We start from the raw sequence: 18237 nt of genomic DNA, 5'->3' as shown, positions 1-18237 counted from the left end.
GGAGGTTGACAAGCTCGTTATTGGCCGCGTTCCCCGGAAACAAGGTCCAGATCTTGCCCGTCTTGGACCTCGGCATCATCCTCCACTTGCCAGTTAGCGGGCTTCCCCCTTCTTCCGTCTCCTGGGTTTGTCGAGAGTGGGCGGAGGATTCTACATCGCGGGCGAAAATGCCCCCTAGGGGTCGTTTCGAAATGTGCGGGGGCATTTTGGGGGTGTCCCAATTGCAAGGTACAGCCCCTGTCGTTTTGAAGGTGGGGAGCAGGCCCGCGTGAAGCACTGTCCCGCCCAGGACGTCCGTGGTCTCTCCGTTGAGAAGCCCTTTCACATGATGCTTATACCCTGACTGGCATATAGTAGGTACTCAATAAATAGTTGTTGAACGAATGAAATTGTTCAAGAGTTTGGTTCTTCACCTCGGCTCTCAAGTCCTGAAGACGGGAAGAAAACGAGGATAGGGAGTAGGCAAATTGTAAACTCAAGAGTGGGGAGCTAAGCTTGTGGTCTTAGGCTGAGCCCTTCCCCCAGCCCACTGCAGGGAAAATGCGAGTAGAAGGCTCTCTGTTGCTTGGGAAAGAACAGTTCCACCCGAACTGAAGATAGTGGCTGATTTCTGTGAATTGTTTATAAAGCACTCCACGTTTTCTGCTTCATCCCCCTGGCAACCTTTTTGTTTCCTTATTGTACATGTGAGAGTGACCTCGGGAGAATCTAGAAGGAGCTTGGGCAGCAGGGAAACTCAGGTCCGGTTGACAGGAAGATGCCCCGTTTTTTCAGGGGCTCTCCATAGTGTTGGCCTAGAGAGGGAGAAGTCTGGAGCAATCCCGAGCTTCCAGTCCTGCAGAAGAAGGTTGTGGACAGATGCGGGCTGGACAGAACAGGGTGCCTGGGGGAGTGCCCTCAGTCAGTACTGTGTACCCTCCACCAGGCACACAAAAGGGGAGACAGCAGCCTAACTCTTATCCAAAGGCTTTGACACACAACTAAGATCACAAGATGCCTACCGCTCTGCCTCCGAGAGTCTATGCTCCAGAAATTCCAGCACCAGCGAGTGAACAGTTACGATAAGGAAGTTCTCCGTGACAGGGTTTGGAACAACAAGAAACGGGGGAGAAAATGCCTCCAGTGGGGAATCAGTTACCTAAGCTGGGGTACCGGTGTGGTAGATCCCATGAAGCTTTTGAGAAGGATGAGATGGAGCAGATGTTATGACACGTTAAGTGAAAAATCCATTTTCAATCCTATTTTAATTTAAAAAATAACAGTAATAACAATGACTCACAAAACAGTGTTTTCTTATGGGGTGCAGCCCATTAAGCAGAATGAGAAACTACTTTAGGATCACAAATTCGTTGAACCATAGGAAATCACTCAGATCTGACTGTTTTGACTACAAAGATGTCAGTTTTGTATGGTTCAACTCAGCAGCATTAGCAAAAAAATTATGTGGGGGGGGCACCTGGGTGGCTCAGTGGGTTAAAGCCTCTGCCTTTGGCTCGGGTCATGGTCTCGGGATTCTGGGATTGAGCCCCAGTGTCAGGCTCTCTGCTCAGCTGGGAGCCTGCTTCCTGCTCTCTCTCTCTCTGCCTGCCTCTCTGCCTACTTGTGATCTGTGTCTGTCAAATAAATAAATAAAATCTTTAAAAAAAATTACGTGGAATGAACCGACTAGACCATATCGCTGCCTTTGCCCATGGAGTAAAGGTAAGTCACATTTGTTGAAAAATCCGGATATTTATATGTACGTGAGAGTACGTACATCTCTTTGAGTGAGAGTCCTAGTCATGGAAGTTTGAAAATCACTGCCATTCAACTGTTAACTCTCGAGTGGGTTTGAGGGAAACTTAAAAATTACCTTAAGGGGCGCCTGGGTGGCTCAGTGGATTAAAGCCTCTGTCTGTCTGTCAAATAAATAAATAAATCTTAAAAAAAAATTACCTTAAGCACACCTGGATTGATTTACTTTATGACCACCTCTAGTATCCAAACCCTTGTTTAAATGTCAGGATCAAAGCCCTGCTCTGTGCAAGCTGTTGTAGCCTCTCACAGGCCACAGGGTAGGATTATAATGGATAGCAATTAAAAAAGCAAAAAAAAACAAAACAAAAAAAACAAAAAAAAACAGGCACCTAGATGGCTCAGTGGGTTAAACCTCTGCCTTTGACTCAGGTCATGATCCCAGGGTTCTGGGATCAAGCCCATCAGGCGCTCTGCTCAGCAGGGAGCCTGCTCCACCCACCCCACCCCACCCCCCAGCCTGCCTGTTGCTCTGCCTACTTGTGATCTCTCTTTCTGTCAAATAAATAAATCTTTAAAAACAAAAACCTGAAGGCTCTGTGAAATAGTGGTCCAGGATGTAACTGAATTTAACTTTTTTTTTAAGATTTTTCTTAAAAAAAAGAAAGATTTTACTTTGATTTATTTTTTTGAGAGAGAGAGAGAGAGCGAGCAGGAGAGGGGAGAGGTCAGAGGAAGAAACAGATTCCCCGCTGAGCAGAGAGCCCGATGCAGGACTCCATCCCCAGACCCCGGGATCATGACCTGAGCCAAAGGCAGATGCTTAACCCACTGAGCCACCCAGGCAGTCCTATATTTAACTTTTGAATAATAATTGCCTAGGGAGGCACCTGGGGGGCTCAGTGGGTTAAGCATTGCATTCTTGGTTTGGGTTCCTGTCCCGATCTCAGCATGGAGTCTGCTTGAGATTCTGCACATGCACACTCACTCGCGCTCTCTCTCTGGAATAAATAATAAATCTTAGAAAAATAACAATCACCTGTAGCTAGAGATCTAGACGGGAGGGTAGAGAGGAGGGGCAGAGCGGGTTTTAAAGACAAGGTCAGGAGCCTCGAGAGTGACAGGCGGTATTTTTATTTGCCTGATCGAAAGGAAGAAAGGGTGTTCTTAAGAAAGTCAAATCTTTAGGGAATACCTTTGGAAGAAAACTGGAAAGATCTATATAGCTGTCGCTATATATAAAACTGTGAATATATATATATTCACAAGAGAGAATCGGGAAACTGAAATACCAAATCTTAACAACTGTGAAACCTGCTGTTGGAGGGAGAGTTTCTTGAGGCCCAGTAAATGGATTAGAACTTGAGGATGGAGCTCTAGATGCCTTTTAAAAAGGCACACGTGTTTACCCAATGTCTGGGGAGGAAATTTTTGGTATTATTTTAATTGTAAGAGGTGCACCCTTTCTGAGTCGGCAATACATTTCGTGTATCACCTTTAGAATCATAAAAGAAAAGTAACAGAACTCTTTTTATCCTGGAACAACAGCAAGCCGGGGGAAAAGATCCTGCCTTACTTAAATTGCTAGTCATGAAGCACTGGCCAGAGCTGTACCTAAGTATTTTATTTATTTATTTGTGTATATAAGTATTTATTTTTAAGCTTGCCCTCGATGAATTTTCTATAATGAAGTATAACGTTCATGGACGTTGTTTAAAGCTATAGTTTTGATAAGAGAAAGCCTATTTTTTTTTCCCCTGGTGAGAGTCATCTTTGAGCCCAGGCGAATGACAGAAGCATCAACTATCACTTGGTGGCAGCATACCCAAGTGTAGGTCTTGTCCTACTAATCAGTAAACGGAGAGCTGGAAGGCGGAGTGCGTGCACTGGAATGGCCGTGGCCTTCAGACCACAGTTCTGCTCTGGCCCGTTCTAGGACTCTCACCCCTGATCTTTCTGTAAACCGCAAGCACCCAGGAAAGGCGCTGTCCCCAGTAGATGTGTACGACGTGCCGGCCCTGGCCGAATAAATCCTCACAGGGCAAGCAGGAGTGTCCAGGCCTCCTCACTCCTGGCCTCAGCCCGGCTGCCTCACTCCAACTTACAGATGACAAAACAAAGTCTTCACGCACACCTCCGTCCAAGGGCACATGACATCCTTAGGCTTTTCCAGAACCTTTAGAATGGGGGAAGGTCTTGAGAGCCTGAGCTCTTCCAACAAACACGACCACGTGTGCCTGTGGGGTCCTCGAGAGCTATACTGTGCCCAGGCTTCTCGTGGCCACGGCGCCTGGCGGGGTGAACGGACTGGTGGGGTGCGTGGTAGCTATGCCTTCCCTCGGCAACCTGAGAGGCAAAATGATTGACCTCGGTCACCGCCTAAGGTCTACAGCATGATGGTTTGACCTGGTGAAATGGTTGCTGTGATAGGTTTAGCTTCTCATGTAAATACAATAAAGAAAGAAAAAGAAAAAGGAGAAGAAATTCTCCTTACGATGATAACTCTTAGGATTTATTCTCGTAACTTCCCTATACCTCTCGAGGCACTGTTGGCTCTGGGCCTGGAGGGTCTCCCCTTACGTCGTCGTCCTCAGTACTTCGTTATCTTGCAACTAGAAGCTGGTGTGTTCGGACCACCTTGCTCCATCTGCCCCTCCTGGATTATCCATCTCTGGTGTTGGATATGGATCTTTTTAATACTTTTAAAAAAAGATTTTATTTATTTGAGAGAGAGACAGAGCATGAGCCAGAGGGTGGGGATGTGGAAGACAGAGGGGAAGACCACGCAGACTCCTCGCCAAGCAGAAAGCCCGACTCGGGGCGCCATCCCAGGAAGACCAGGTGGGCAGTCTCGAGTCTTCTGACCTTGACTTACGGCCAAGCTGCCTTGCCAAAGTTCTTGACCCCCTTGGTACAGTACTTGGGATGGGTCAGCCAATACACATGCTCTCTTGTCTCTTGCTTGGGGGACACTGGCCACGCTGAGCTGGGCTCATATATCCCACCGCACTAAGCCTCTCCAGACTCTGGCTTGTGACCCTGCCTGGCCGCCCTCCCCCACCCCCCACCATTAGCCTCCAAACAAGGCCCAGAGCTCTTATGGGAACCAACACCAAAGACAACATGAGGGAATGCCATTTGGGGAGTGGAGAGGCTCCCTCAAAGGCCAAGGTGACAGTCCCTCCTCTCGGTGTCTAGGATCTAAGCAGGGTTCCCAGCCTGGGCTTCTCTGCCGTCTGCAGCAGACCCTGGAGATGGGACAAGGGAGAGCTGGCCAGGGACTCTGGGAAAAGAGGGAAAGAAGGAATTTGCTGGTGACTTCCTTCCTTCTTTCCTTCCTGATTTTATTTTCATCTATTTTGAGAGAGAGAGTGTGGGCAGGGGGAGGGGCAGAGAGGAAGAGAGGGAGACAGAGAATCTCAAGCAGACTTTACAACCGGAGCGCAGAGCCGGACGTGGGGCTTGATCCCATGGCCCTAAGATCATGACCTGAGCCAAAATCAAGTGTCGGACACTTAACCCACAGAGCCACCCAGGCACCCCTGGTGACTGCTTTCCATCCATGGTTGACATCATCATGACAGCTCTGGCCAGGGTATTATCCCCATTTTACAGACAAGGAAACTGAGGCCCAGAGAAACCACAGGCCATGTTTAAGGTCACACAGCTGGAAGTGACAGAGCAGGCATTTGAACCATAGCCTGTGTGGGACTTGGGCCACCTGAAAAATCCAGGAGCTGCTGTCCCCCGGGTCACATCCTGCAAAGCCCTGGGAAGGTTTGCTGACCCCAGTACTCACTTGTTGATTATTTATACTCCCTGCCCACTCCCAAAGTTTGAGTCCGCTTGCTGGAAAGATGTGTATGTTCAAGGAACAGAGAATCAGAAGCACAAAGCTTGGGGGCAGCAGGGGGCCTGGCAGGATGAGGGCTGGGCACCTGCCCCAGCTTCCACTAACCACTGAGCAGTGACGGGGTCACTGAGCCCTGGTGAAGTCATCCAGTTCCTGGGAAGCCCGGCTATTTGCAGATGGCAGCTGGGATGGGTGTTCACAGGGTGCCCTGCTGAAGTGAAAGTCCTCTCTTCCCTCCGCCCTGGGGAGTCCCCACGATGTTGCTGCCCTAGTCCCAGCCCAGCATTCGGTTCATCTGGAATCTTCCCCTCAGCAAGCCACCACTTTTCCACCCCGAGTCCCTGTGAAGCAATGGAAAGAGGGGGTGCAGGGTTGATGTCAGAGATGGGAGGCATGGAGTCCATCCCACCTAGGGATGTGACTCCGCCAAGGGATAGACGGCTAGCGGCAGCCTCTGCGTATCTGAATCTGAGCCAAGATGGTGGCGTCAGCCCAGTATCCGTTTCCCCTTCTTCTGCCAACAGCCCTGTGGGGGTTGCCCTTCCCTCACCCCTCATCCCTTGGGTTAAGACAGGGCTGACCCCTTCTCCTGGACTCCAGGATGGGCCTGGGACCCCAGCCTTGCCTATCTTACCTTACCACCTGGCCACAGTGACTGACGTCAGGAATAGCCACATGACTTAAGCCAAACCAAGTCCTGGCCCTTTGTGGAAACATGTGGGAGAGTGGCTGAGGGTGGAGGCAAGCGCTATCCCCTTCCCCATCTTACTAGATGAGCGAGGGTGAGACATTGGCTCCTGATGATGTTGTCTGGGCTTCATGATCCAGCTGTGCCTGAAGCTGGTATCTCTAGACATGTCAGTAACGTAAGCTGGAGTTAGATCACTTAGAAAACTAAGAACCAGAGAATTCTAATTTCCCACCTTTTATTAATACTCCTTTATAAGCATGAGAACTTTTGAACAATTGATTTCAAGTTTTTTTTTTTTTTTTGAAGATTTTATTTACTTATTTGACAGAGAGAGATCACAAATAGGCAGAGAGGCAGGCAGAGGGCCGGGGGGAAGCAGGTTTCCTGCTCAGCAGAGAGCCCGACTCAGGGCTTGATCCCAGGACCCTGAGATCATGACCCAAGCCGAAGGCAGAGGCTTTAACCCACTGAGCCACCTAGGCGCCCCGAGCAACTGATTTGAAATATTAAGTACTGCTGCTTACACAGGGACAGCAACGCTTTTTTTTTTTTCCCCACTGAGAAGGTATTTCATTAGGGGGAAAAAAATCTCATCCCTCATGGACTCCACCTTTTTTTCCTTTCCTTTCCTTTCCTTTTCTTTCTTTCTTTTCTTTTTTTTTTTTTTTTTAAGATTTTTTATTTATTTGAGAGAGTGAGAGATAGGGAGAGAGAGAGAAAACGAGCAGGTAGAAGGACAGAAGCAGACGCCTCGCTGTGCAGGGAGCCCAACGTGGGGCTCGATCCCAAGACTCTGACTCTAGGATCATGACCTGAGCCAAAGGCAGACACTTAACCAACGGAGCCACCCAGGCACCCCTCCACCATTTTTTTCTTAAAATACATAATAATAATGAAATAAAATACAAGCCTTTGGTTATGTGAACAAAAATTTATCAGATATTTATTGAATACCTTTGTTAAAAGTTTTACTGATGTGTATGTGACTCTCTGTGTGCCAGGCACTGTACTAAGCCCTTTCCTTAGGAGTTCATCAAATCCCTTTTTTATCATGCCCATTTTACGAAAGAGGCATGAAGAGTTAAGTGACTTACCCGAGATCAAGTTCCATGTCCCAGATGCACCTGGGTGGCTCAGTGGGTTAAAGCCTCTGCCTTCTGCTCGGGTCATGATCCCAGGGTCCTGGGATCAAGCCCCGCATTGGGGTCTCTGCTTAGCAGGGAGCCTGCTTCCTCCTCTCTCTCTCTCTCTCTCTGCCTGCCTCTCTGCCTACTTGTGATCTCTATATGTCAAATAAATAAATAAAATCTTATAAAAAAAATATCCAGGTGCCAGAATGGAGCCTACCTGTCCTTCGATGTCCTTGCTGAAGAGTTTCTTCTTTGGAAGACCTCTGATCTCCCCAGAAGGAAGTGTCCTCTGTTGCTGTGGACTCCCCACCCCTCCCTGCCAGCTGATGTGCTGGGTGTGTGGCTCCTGTCCTGGGCCGAGTGTGAACCGATGTGGCCGAGGCTTCACTCCCAGGCAGGCCCATCCACAGTTGCAAGTGGGAAGCCAGTAGCCAGTCTCGGCTCCATCCGCAACCACTTGGCCTCTTTCTCTGCTCTGCAAAGAAGACCAGGCCTCAAGTGAGGGGTGCACACGGTGGGGGAGACCTAGCCAGAGGCTCCTCATTCCTGGATAACTAGAGACCTCCAGCATCCCTCCAAGCCTGTAAGGTGTGGGAAGGAACTGGGCAGGACATCTCTCAAACCAGCTGGGGGACTCTATCCTCCCTGTGCCTCTGTTTCCTCACTGGTAAAATGAAGAGGCTGGCTAAGGAGAGACCCCCAGGAACCCAAAGCAGGTCCTATGGGAATGAATAAGGCAGAAGCTTCTTTACTTGTCCAGGAAGCTTCTGGGGTTTCTGACAAGCTGTCGGCAGGACTTCCGTTCGTTCATTCATCTGTTGAACACCCCCTATGTGGAGGCAGTGTCTGAGGCCCTGGGGATACTTCAGAGACTAAGACAGGAAAGAACCATTGCCCAAGGTCTCACTCTGTAGCTCTAGTCTGGGGAGGCCTCCAAGCCTCCCACTGTGGGAGCCTCGGGCTTTGACCTAGAGGATCAAGCCCTTCCAACCTGACTGTGGACGAGGACTCAAGCCTCGGAGGAGAGGCGTGTCCTGCCTCCAGCTCTGTCCCCTCCCCCCAGGCCACCTGACCTCTCCAGGCATTAGTGCCTTCCCCTTCTAAGTGAGAAGTTGCCCTGGGGGACCCTGAAGCCTGCGCAGCCAGTCCGGGGGAAGCCAAGCACAGCCATTCATGGTTAAACATTACCCATTCTGTGTCCCTCATCCCTGCCACGCCTCAGGGAGGGCCAGCCATAAACGCTGCCTCCTTCAGACTTCCTCCAGGGCTGTGGCCTCTGGAGAGGGGCCACAGGCACACTCAGGGACTGTCTCCCTTCCTCCCAGGACTAGGGTCTGCAGAGGGAAAGACTGGGGATCCGAGTCTGGAGCTGGGGGCTGAGTTGGGGAACGATGGGGCCCTAGCCACTGCCCCCTGACCCACAGATATTTTTTCTTGGTTACATTATGTGTGTGGCTTCCCCAGATCCTTCCCTTTGGAGCTCATGCACTGGCTTACTGAGCCCATAGGGGCCTGCCTTGGGCACGATGACCTGGCCCTCTTGGTTTCTGGAACAAAAATCATCCAGAGACATCAAGGCAGCCTCCCTGCAGGAGGTGCCCCACTTCAGCCTCTGCTCGAAGGCCCCTTTCAAGGACGGAGGCCAAATTAGGAGGCTTCGTTAATCCTGCGTTCCCACCAGTCTCACCAATGGGAATGGATTCTAGTGGGAGAGCACTTTGCAATATGCAAAGAGCTTTCTTCTCAGCTCATTCTTTTCCATCTTCAAAGCAACTTTGCAAACTAGGTATGATCTCATTGTCATCTGCAGCGTGCAGATACAACACTGACGCTGCAGGTCACCGACCTTCGAGTTCCTAATATCAGAGCAGAGTCTGAATCTAAAGCCCAGGCTGGTTTGGTGCCGGATTCTAGGCAGAGCCTACTTGTGATCTCTGTCTGTCAAATAAATAAATAAAATCTTAAAAAAAAAGATTTTATTTATTTATTTGTCAGAAAGAGAGAGAGCACAAGCAGGCAGAGTGGCAGGCAGAGGCAGAGAGAGAAGCAGGCTCCCCGCTGAGCAAGGAGCCAGATGCGGGGCTCAATCCCAGGACCCCGGGATCATGACCTGAGCTGAAGGCAGAGGTCTGAAACCACTGAGCCACCCAGGCTAAAACCACTGAGCCACCCAGGCATCCCTCACATGCACATTTTAATACCTTTTTTTTTTTTTTTAAGATTTTATTTATTTATTTGACAGAGAGAGAGAGATCACAAGTAGGCAGAGAGGCAGGCGGGGGGCGGGGGGGTGCCCGCGGGGACGCAGGCTCCCTGCTGAGCAGAGAGCCTGACGCGGAACTCAATCCCAGGATCCTGAGATCATGACCTGAGCTGAAGGCAGAGGCTTAACCCACTGAGCCATCCAGGCGCCCCACATTTTTATACTTTTATTACAAATTCGCGTACCCATATGATTACACCTTACAGAACTGGTGTTGTTCGGACCTTGCTGCAGCTTGTGATTTTCAACCAGCTGGACACGATGGACTCGCAGGCACGCGATGCTCAGTGCAGCTCCGAACCGGCCACAGCCCGTGGCTGCAAATACTTGTTGAACTCTTCCTCTGTACCAAGCACAGTGACAGGTGCCTTGCCCGCTTCAACTCATGTCACGTTCCCAACAGAACTATTTTTATCCCCACTTTATAGATTTGAAAACAAAGGCGCAGAAAGGTGAAATTCTTATTTTTTTAAGATTGTGTTTATTTGTTTGAGAGAGCGAGAAGGAGCGAGAGAGCACAAGCAGGGGGAGCAGCAGACAGAGGGGGAAGGAGAAACAGGCTCCATGTTGGGCAGGGAGCCCGATGTGGGGCTTGACCCAGGACCCCAAGATCATGACCTGAGCCAAAGGCAGACGCTTAAGACTGAGCCGCCCAGGCGCCCCAGAAAGGTGAAATTATGTCCCCAAGTCACATAGCTTGGAAGCTGTTCTCCTAACCGCTAGACACCACTCCCTCTCCTGCTGCGTGGTCTGTTGAATGAAAACACAGTAATTTATCCATCTGTTCTCCTACTTAAGGGCCATTGCTTATTTTTGCACACTTGCCTCAACATTGGTCTCAGAGGGTTTGGGGGTGGTTGTATTGTCTTGCTTGGTTCCTCTGTGAAGCTGTGAATAGCTATTTGTACCACCCCCTACACTGGTTAGAGATGAGGAAACTAAGGCTCAGAGAGGGTGAATCACCTTCTCAAAGCCACACAGCTCCAACGGGCCAGAGGTGGGCTGCGAACATGGACGGTTGGCAATGCCAGAGCCCAGAGGCCCTCCCATGTCCCACATGAGCCCTCGGCTCCCCATTGGCTTCCCCTCTTGGCTCTGTGCCTGGCCGCCTGCTCTCGCTCCCCCAGAACACCCTCCCCCTAACAGGCTTTTGGTCTCCCCTCCTCTGGCCACCCTCCCTCATTCTCCTTCCAGAAAAGGGACCCAACCGGAAGGCCAGTTCGTGTTAGGAAATTCCAGCCACGTGAGCCAACCCGAGCCAGGGATTCTGAGCAGCCGGTGGCTTTAGAAGAAACTGAAACTTGGTTTGCTGGGGGCGGAGTGGTCACCGGGGATTTAAAGAGCTGCCACTTCCTTGGGCCCCCAGAGGGCACTGGGAGGTCACAGTGGCAGAGGGACACCCCAACTGAGCCTCTGCCTACCCTCTGCCTAAGCCATGCACCTCTGTGGGGGCAATGGGCTACTGACCAGGACGGTGAGTACAGGGAACCAGGGACAGGGGATGAGAAGGGGAATAGGGCCAAGCGTCCCCAGTTTCTAGGCCGGGAGGAACGTGTTCAGAGCTTCTAGTCCCAGCTCTGTACTTATGGGCGGTGTGACAGTGGGACCCACATAAACCCTCTCTGGGCTTCAGTTTCCTCAGGTGATTGAAATGCGGGCTTTCCTGCTCTCAGGGGACAGAGCCACGTTCCCGTTTAGAATGTGGCTTCTGAATAAGGCTGTCCCCTCGCCCACCCCTCCCCCCACTGCCCTCCCCAAATTCCCTGGCTTGGCTTCCCTTGGAGGCCCTGTTCCTCTCCTGGGACCCAAGTACCAGAAGCCCACTTCCTTCTGTCAAGCACAGGTCTTTTCCCCCACCAGGCTCCAGTCTCTTGGGCCTCCCAGCACCTGCAATGGTCTTCTAGTGACCTTGAACTGAGCAGCATGGAGTCCTCAGCCAGGGAGGACAGGGTCTTATCTGAGCTCCCTACACTCAGAACACACCTGCAGAGTGACCTAGGGGAAGGGGGATTTGGGCTGTGGGGCTCCAACATTCTCTCTTGTCTGACCTTCCAAAACTTTGGGCATTGGGGTTAAAAATCTTGTCTAAGTTTCATGGACCAGGACCCCCTAATGTGGGGCCCAGGGGAAGGGGAGGGGCACTGCTGGGGAGCTTCGGGTCCACTCATGCATTCCTTCCAGGTTGCAGCCACCCTAGAATGTCAGCAACTGGAGGGCAGGGATTTTTGCCTGCCTGATTTGCGGTTCTGTCTCCCTCGCTCAGTGCCCAGCATACAGTAGGTGCTCCATAAATGTCTGTTGAGTCCCTGAATATGAGCTTCGGGCTTGGGCTGGGCACGGGCTCACGGAGCCGAATCGGACCCTGGTCCTGACCTTGCAGACGAGGCGCATGCCTGCTTTATGGCTCTTGCACAGATGAGGCGGCGGGGCTCAGAGAAGGAAGCGATTTGCCCAGAGCCAGATGGCTGCTAAGGAGAGCGTAGGCGTGAAGTCAGTTCTGTCTGCATTGGAACTGAGGCTTTGGGCTTCTCCATGTGTCCTCCCCCATCGGGAGCTGTAAGCAGGATGTGTGGGTGAGGCAGGTGTTGCAACAAGGTGTACCACGCGAGCGATGCCGTGTGTGGGTGCCCAGGAAGCCAGAGGGGGTCCTCTAGGAGACGGGAGACCCTTGGGGAATTGGATCGGGGAGGGTGTGGCTTTACAGATGGCCAGGTCAGAGGGTGCAGGCACCTGCCGGAACCCTTGAGCTCTCTGCCTCATACCCTGCAGGACCCCGAGGACCATCAGAGGCTGAAGAAGAAACAGAAGAACCGCGCAGCGGCCCAGCGCAGCCGGCAGAAGCACACGGACAAGGCGGACGCCCTGCACCAGGTCAGGGGTGCCTTCCTCTCCCGACCCTGACTCCACTTACCTGGCCTGGCTGCCTCTTCTCCATCCCCATCTCCCTGCCTGTGAGCAGCTCCCCCTCCACGGTTGTGTGTTCCCAGGTCGCCTGAGCCGGAGAGAGGTGCTGAGTACAAACTGTGCCAGACTCGGGGTGGCCTCTGGGGACACAAAGGTGTGTCCGAGGCCCAGCCCTGCCCTTGAGGCGCCCCGGATCTAGGGAGAAGAGACAAGCACTCACCCTAAGAGAAACTGGTTCAGGGTGAAGAGGGACTGGCTTTACAGTCCCAGCCCGTGGCACTCATACCTACAAGTTACCTCCTTGGCTGAGCTTCCCTGTCCTCATCCAAAAATGGAGACCACAACCCCTGCCCACAGTCAGGACCCTTGTGGAGACTAGAAGAGGCAAAGGACCCCAGTGGGCGGTGGGCGGGGTGGGAGGCTCCACTTTCCTCGCCTCTTAACCTTGGATGGTAACTTGACCTTGGGTGGTAACCTGACCCTTGGAGCTTTTCTTCCTCTGTGCAGAGAGAAAGGACATCACCAGTTTCATCCCAGGGAAGGGGATTCAGAGCTGGGCTCGGGACCTGGCCCTTGGGAAAGCTGCTTACACCTTAGTCCTTAGAGCGCTGAGTGAAATTCACAACCCTCCCTGCCAAAGGTCCTATGCTGTCTCCTCCCCTTAACCCCACACCCTGTTCTCCCTGTTCCTTCACTGGCCACGCACACCCAGTCATTCTGCAGAGATCATTCCCTCTAGCCTCAGACCTCAGCCCGGCTAGATCCTCACTCTTTCCGGCTGTTTGGTTTAAATGTCAGCTCCTCAGAAGGCTTTTCCTAAAACACCCGATCTCCAGACCCAGCTGCTACCTGTTTTCTTTTTTTTTTTTTTAAAGATTTTATTTATTCATTTGACAGAGAGAGATCACAGGTAGGTAGAGAGGCAGGCAGAGAGAGAGAGAGGAGGAAGCAGGCTCCCTGCTGAGCAGAGAGCCCGATGCGGGACTCGATCCCAGGACCCTGAGATCATGACCTGAGCCGAAGGCAGCGGCTTAACCCACTGAGCCACCCAGGCGCCCGCTACCTGTTTTCTGACTTAGATTTTTAGAGGTCTGTTGCTTGTCTCCCTCACCAGACTGGAAGCACCGTGAAGGGAGGGAATGATTTTGTCCCCTGCTCTTTCCCCATCCCTGGAACAGGGCCCGACAAATAGAAGAAACTCAGTTGTGCCCTGTGGAGCAGATGATAGAGTCAGAATAAAGCGCTCTAGGAGCACCTGGGTGGGGCAACACACAGGTCACGGAATCGGGGTGTCCATGGGGATGGAGTCTGAGCTGGCCTTAAAGGATGCATAGGAGTTTTCCAAACGGATGAGGGTAGGAAAAGGCATTGCCGGCAGATGAAATAGCGCTGGCATGAGTGTGTGTGAGTGAGAACCAGGGCACCGTCCTGACAGGGTAGAGACTTCATGCATTCACGTGTTCCTTCCTTCTAGAAAGTTCTATTGAGTGTCTCCAGGTACAGTGGCAGGTACAGTTCTCAGCATTGGCGATGCAGCTGTGGACACAGCAGACAAAAGCCTACCCCACACTCTCCAGGGCTCATATTTTCATGGGGGAGCCAGACAGAAAATCAATGATCCATGAGGGATTTGGGGTGTCAGCTGGTGATGAGCACTGTGGGGTCAAGTACAGCAGGGAAGAGACAAGGGAGCAGGGAGGGCGAGGTGATGGAGCTGGGGACTCCTTCCCTGAGGAGGTAACACGTGAGCGGCCTGGAGGTGGCGAGTGAACATAGGAGGGACCCAGCGAGTGACTCCGTTTCTGGAGGTGAATTGAAGCCTTTGGAGAATTTAGGTGAGAGGTGACCTAATGCCGGGTTTTAAAAATATCATTCCACATGCAGAGACCAGCCCAGGAGTAGGGCTGCTGGTGGTTTTGAGGCTTGTTTGCATTTTGAGTTCATGTCTGCAGCAACTTTTTTATGTAAAACACCCTCGTGGCTTCTCCTTTTAAAAACTGTCTGCAAAAAGGGTGCCTGTGTGGCTCCGTGGGTTCCTGGTTTCGGCTCAGGTCATGAGGGTCATGAGATCGAGCCCCACATGGAGCCTGGCTGGGGCCTTGTGCTCCGCCAGGAGTCGGCGGAGCACACGTAGGCTCTCTCTCTTTCAAATAAATGAAAAAAGGAAAATAAATAAAAGATAAATAAAAAATTGTCCACAAAAGTAGTGATGTAGGGGAGGGAACCAGAGGAAGTCACTCACCCTTTGGAGCCGTGGAAAGAAAGTTCTTTCATTGCTGTCACTATAAATGGTCGTTTAGAAACTGCTTGCTCTCAGTGGGTAAGCAGAACGGAGAGTCCAGCAGAACAGAACCTACCAGCTGCTGGTTCAGGAGTGCCGAGTAGAACGTTCTGGTGCAAACACCACCCAGGGCTCCTCTCACAGTGCCCCCGTGAGTCAGTTCTGGGTGCTAGGGAGGTCTGACAAGGGCATGAAGCCGCCTAGAGGTGTGCAAGACAGAATAACCTCCAAGCGGTCATGAGAAGGCCATGTCAGGGTTAGCCCAGTGGGGGAGGTGCTGGCAGAGTGTGCGGGCAGAGGAGACAGGAAATGTGAAGAAGCAGAGTCCACCGGAGGGACAGGAAGTTCAGGGGAGCAGGAGATGTCAGACAGATACAGCTGGAGGTGTGAGCTGGGGCCACGGTGCCCAGGGAGGCATGGGAGACTTTGAAGGTCTTGAACTTGGACGTACAGTTGATGTCATAATTACCAAATGGTTCCTCTGGGCCAAGAGGACAGGACAGTTTCAGAGATGCCCCAGTCAGGAGGCTGATGGAGTTCTCAGGTGAGTGGAGGTGGCCGGCTGGTGGAGACCAGCCGGCTCAGGGGACTGGAGGTAGAAGTGGAGTGCAGGCCAGTCTGAGCCCCAGTAGGAGCAGAATGGGAGAGATGGGCTGGGTGGTTGTGGGAGAGCCGGCCAGAGAGGAGCCAAGGGGCCCCTGCTCAGGCATTTGGACAGCAGTATACCTTTCCCCCTAAGTTCGGGATGCTGGGGGCTGGGTAGAAGACACGTGCTGGCTGACATCCCCTCCCCCACCTATCTGCTTCTGCCCCCAGCAGCACGAGACCCTGGAGAAGCACAACCACGTGCTGCGGAAGGAGATCCAGGCCCTGCAGGCCGAGCTGGTGTGGTGGAGCCGGACCCTGCGCACACACGAGGACATGTGCCTCGTGGACTCTGCCACCTGCTTGGCTCCAGGGACCCCTGGCGGCTGGGGCCAGACGGAGCGGCCCCCGGACCCCGTGTTCCACGGACAACATGGCTGCCAGGAGCCTCTGGGCCTGTTCCAGACCCCAGTCTCCTCTCCCTTGGTTCACCGGCTCTCTCCAGATCTGCAGCCTCACAGTTCGCCTGGCCTCCCCGTGTCCCCTCTGCCCTCTCTGTCCCTTGGCTCTACCAAGGTCACTGCACCTTCTGCCCAGCCATCCCCCAGCCCTGTCCAGTCAGCCTCACCCCTTGGCTCCAGCCTTCCAAGGCCTTCCTCTGAGCTCGACACCCTACTGCCCAGCCCCCCAGCCCTATGCGGCCCTCTACAACCCCTTGTGATGGAGTACCCCACCAGCGGGAAGCTGGGGTCTTCCGCTGACAACCTCTCAGTGGCTCTGGGGGTGGCCTGCCTGCAGGGTAGCGAGCACAAGCCTGGGGTGCTCTCAGCTACACATCAGCTCGGGCTGGGGGTGGATCCCAGCCCCCACCCCCTCTTGGCCTTCCCCCTGCTCTCCTCTGCTCAAGTCCACTTCTAACGCATCCCTGGAAGCTGAGCTAGCCCCTTCCTTGGGCTGAAGTAGCAGCCTTAGCACACAGGCATCTCCTCGTCTTCCACTGGAGGTTGCCTTTCTTGGTTGACCAGCTGGCCCACCATTTCACCAGGAAAAGAACGTCATTGCTGCTGTCCAGCACTCCGCTGGGCCCTGTGACCGCCATTATCTTATTTCAACTTCATGGTCATTCCGCAAAAATCCAGATGGTCACGCCACCTTTTTAGATAAAGAGACAGAGGCCAGAGAAGCCGTGTGACATGCCCAAGGTTACAAAGTCTTTTTTTGGGACCTGAAACACCACCATCTGCTCTTCCTTCTCCTGGTGGGATCCTCACCCAGGCACCCTAGGAGCTAAAGTCCTAGAAACTGGGGGCTGGTATGAGGAGGTTTACGTGCTGGGAGCAGGGAGGAGCTTTTCCTTCTGGTTTTCGATTCCCAGAGCCATGGACAGTTCCTGAAACCCCGCCCTAGCTGGGGCTAGTCCAGAGTCCAAGCCTGCATGGGGAGAGGCCAGGCAGGGGCCCAGAAGGCCCAGAAGTGGACTCTTTCTCCCCTAGCAGTCTTTTCAGTGCCAAGGAACTGAACCTGAAGTCTGGAGTTGGGGAGAAGCCTGGAACAGTCCCCCTCCAGGGATTTCTGCAGGAGGGGCACCCATAGCCATACCAAGACCTGTGGAAGATTCTCCGAGGTCAGCTCTCCAGGCTATTCCCCAATAGCTCTCTGCCTCTCCCAGGCAGGAGCTCAGTGGCAGTATCGCCGGGATGGGGTCATAGGGAGGGGTTCTCACTCAGACTCAGGACAAGCTCTGTAACGAGCCTGAGATGAGAAACTCCAAATCTTCCCCCAGATTTTCACACACATGTAAACAGACACTATGTTGGTATTTGACACACTCCGGGACACTGAGCACAAGTCTCGGCACACATGTTATGGTAAATAAATCAAAGTGTTTTCCAATTCTTTTTGCCTTTGCCCGTTCGTTAAATCTCGGGTCGTACTCGGCACGGTTGAAACTGAAGGGCCTTTGAAAGAAGAGGGACTAATCCTTCTCTAAACTCTATTTAGAGGTGGGCAATCCCTCGTACACCTTCCCATTTAATCTCCTCTGAATATCGCAGAGGAGGAAGCTGAGACCCAGAGCCAGGCTGAACTTGCCCAGGACCACACAACTAGACCAAGTGTGATGGTTGCAGGATTGCGGATGGTGCCCCAGCCGGGGTCAGCACAGGTTCACGGAGAGCAGGCTGGTGGGAGGAAAGCCAAGGTGCTTTTGATTGGGGGTCAGCTGGAGTCTGGAATGAGAGTCCGTGTACCATGTTGAGTCCTGGACTCAACAAGGAGTAGGGGGTGTGTGTGTGCGAGGATACTGTGTTCTGGCTTGAGTCCATATACCCTAAAATTATTTGTCAGATACTGTGCTGGGTTAACTCCAGGTTATGCCTCTAATAATTCTGTGAGGTAGGTATGGGCATTATTCCCACTATTTAGAAGGGGAAACTGAGGCCTGGGAGTGTTAAGTACCAAGCCCAAGGACACATAGCCAGGAAGTGGCACAGACCTGATGGGACATCAGGAGCACTGTGTTCATCGAACACAGATGATCCTGCCTTCTACCTGCCCCATACTCCTCCCATGAGCCCAGCTTGAAGGGGCGGGCACGTACTCATCAATGTGACCCAAGGCATTAAAACCCCACCTTAAGCTCAAAACATAAAAGAGGGAGGGAAGTGACTAAATTAACTTTGATGCATTCCTATAATGGGCCGCTGAAGAGATGTGAGGGAAAAAGAATGCTTTGAAGAATAGTAAATGAGATGGGGAAACGCTCAACACATGAGGCAGAAAAAAATAGAATGTGTA

General features: G+C 52.3%; 1 protein-coding gene and 2 long non-coding RNA genes across 5 annotated transcripts; 1 reads left to right on the top strand and 2 right to left on the bottom strand.

The window, feature by feature from the left end:
* Positions 1 to 1225: 1225 nt before the first annotated feature.
* Positions 1226 to 6310, bottom strand: LOC131815080 (uncharacterized). The gene is made up of 2 exons (XR_009347556.1): positions 6222 to 6310; positions 1226 to 5928 (listed from the first exon to the last, which is right to left on the bottom strand). It is a non-coding gene; the product is annotated as an uncharacterized LOC131815080 (long non-coding RNA).
* Positions 6311 to 6358: 48 nt separating this feature from the next.
* LOC131815071 (uncharacterized) lies at positions 6359 to 12749 on the bottom strand. 2 transcript variants are annotated; one of them, XR_009347550.1, is made up of 3 exons: positions 12583 to 12749; positions 7626 to 7883; positions 6359 to 6436 (listed from the first exon to the last, which is right to left on the bottom strand). It is a non-coding gene; the product is annotated as an uncharacterized LOC131815071 (long non-coding RNA). The 2 variants fall into 2 exon arrangements; XR_009347551.1 differs by lacking the exon at positions 12583 to 12749 and adding an exon at positions 8161 to 8481.
* BATF2 (basic leucine zipper ATF-like transcription factor 2) lies at positions 10966 to 17334 on the top strand. 2 transcript variants are annotated; one of them, XM_059146633.1, is made up of 3 exons: positions 10966 to 11145; positions 12441 to 12542; positions 15676 to 17334. In XM_059146633.1, the coding sequence occupies exons 1-3, from the start codon at positions 11107 to 11109 to the stop codon at positions 16357 to 16359; spliced, it is 825 nt and encodes a 274-aa protein (XP_059002616.1). In that variant the 5' UTR covers positions 10966 to 11106; the 3' UTR covers positions 16360 to 17334. The 2 variants fall into 2 exon arrangements, with proteins under 2 accessions (XP_059002616.1, XP_059002609.1); XM_059146626.1 differs by having other exon boundaries at positions 15673 to 17334.
* Positions 17335 to 18237: the final 903 nt, after the last annotated feature.

Source organism: Mustela lutreola, chromosome 1 (genome assembly GCF_030435805.1).
Source record: "Mustela lutreola isolate mMusLut2 chromosome 1, mMusLut2.pri, whole genome shotgun sequence".
NCBI lineage: Eukaryota > Metazoa > Chordata > Mammalia > Carnivora > Mustelidae > Mustela > Mustela lutreola.
Note: the sequence above shows the minus strand (reverse complement) of the source record. Positions and strands in the feature narration are given on the sequence as shown.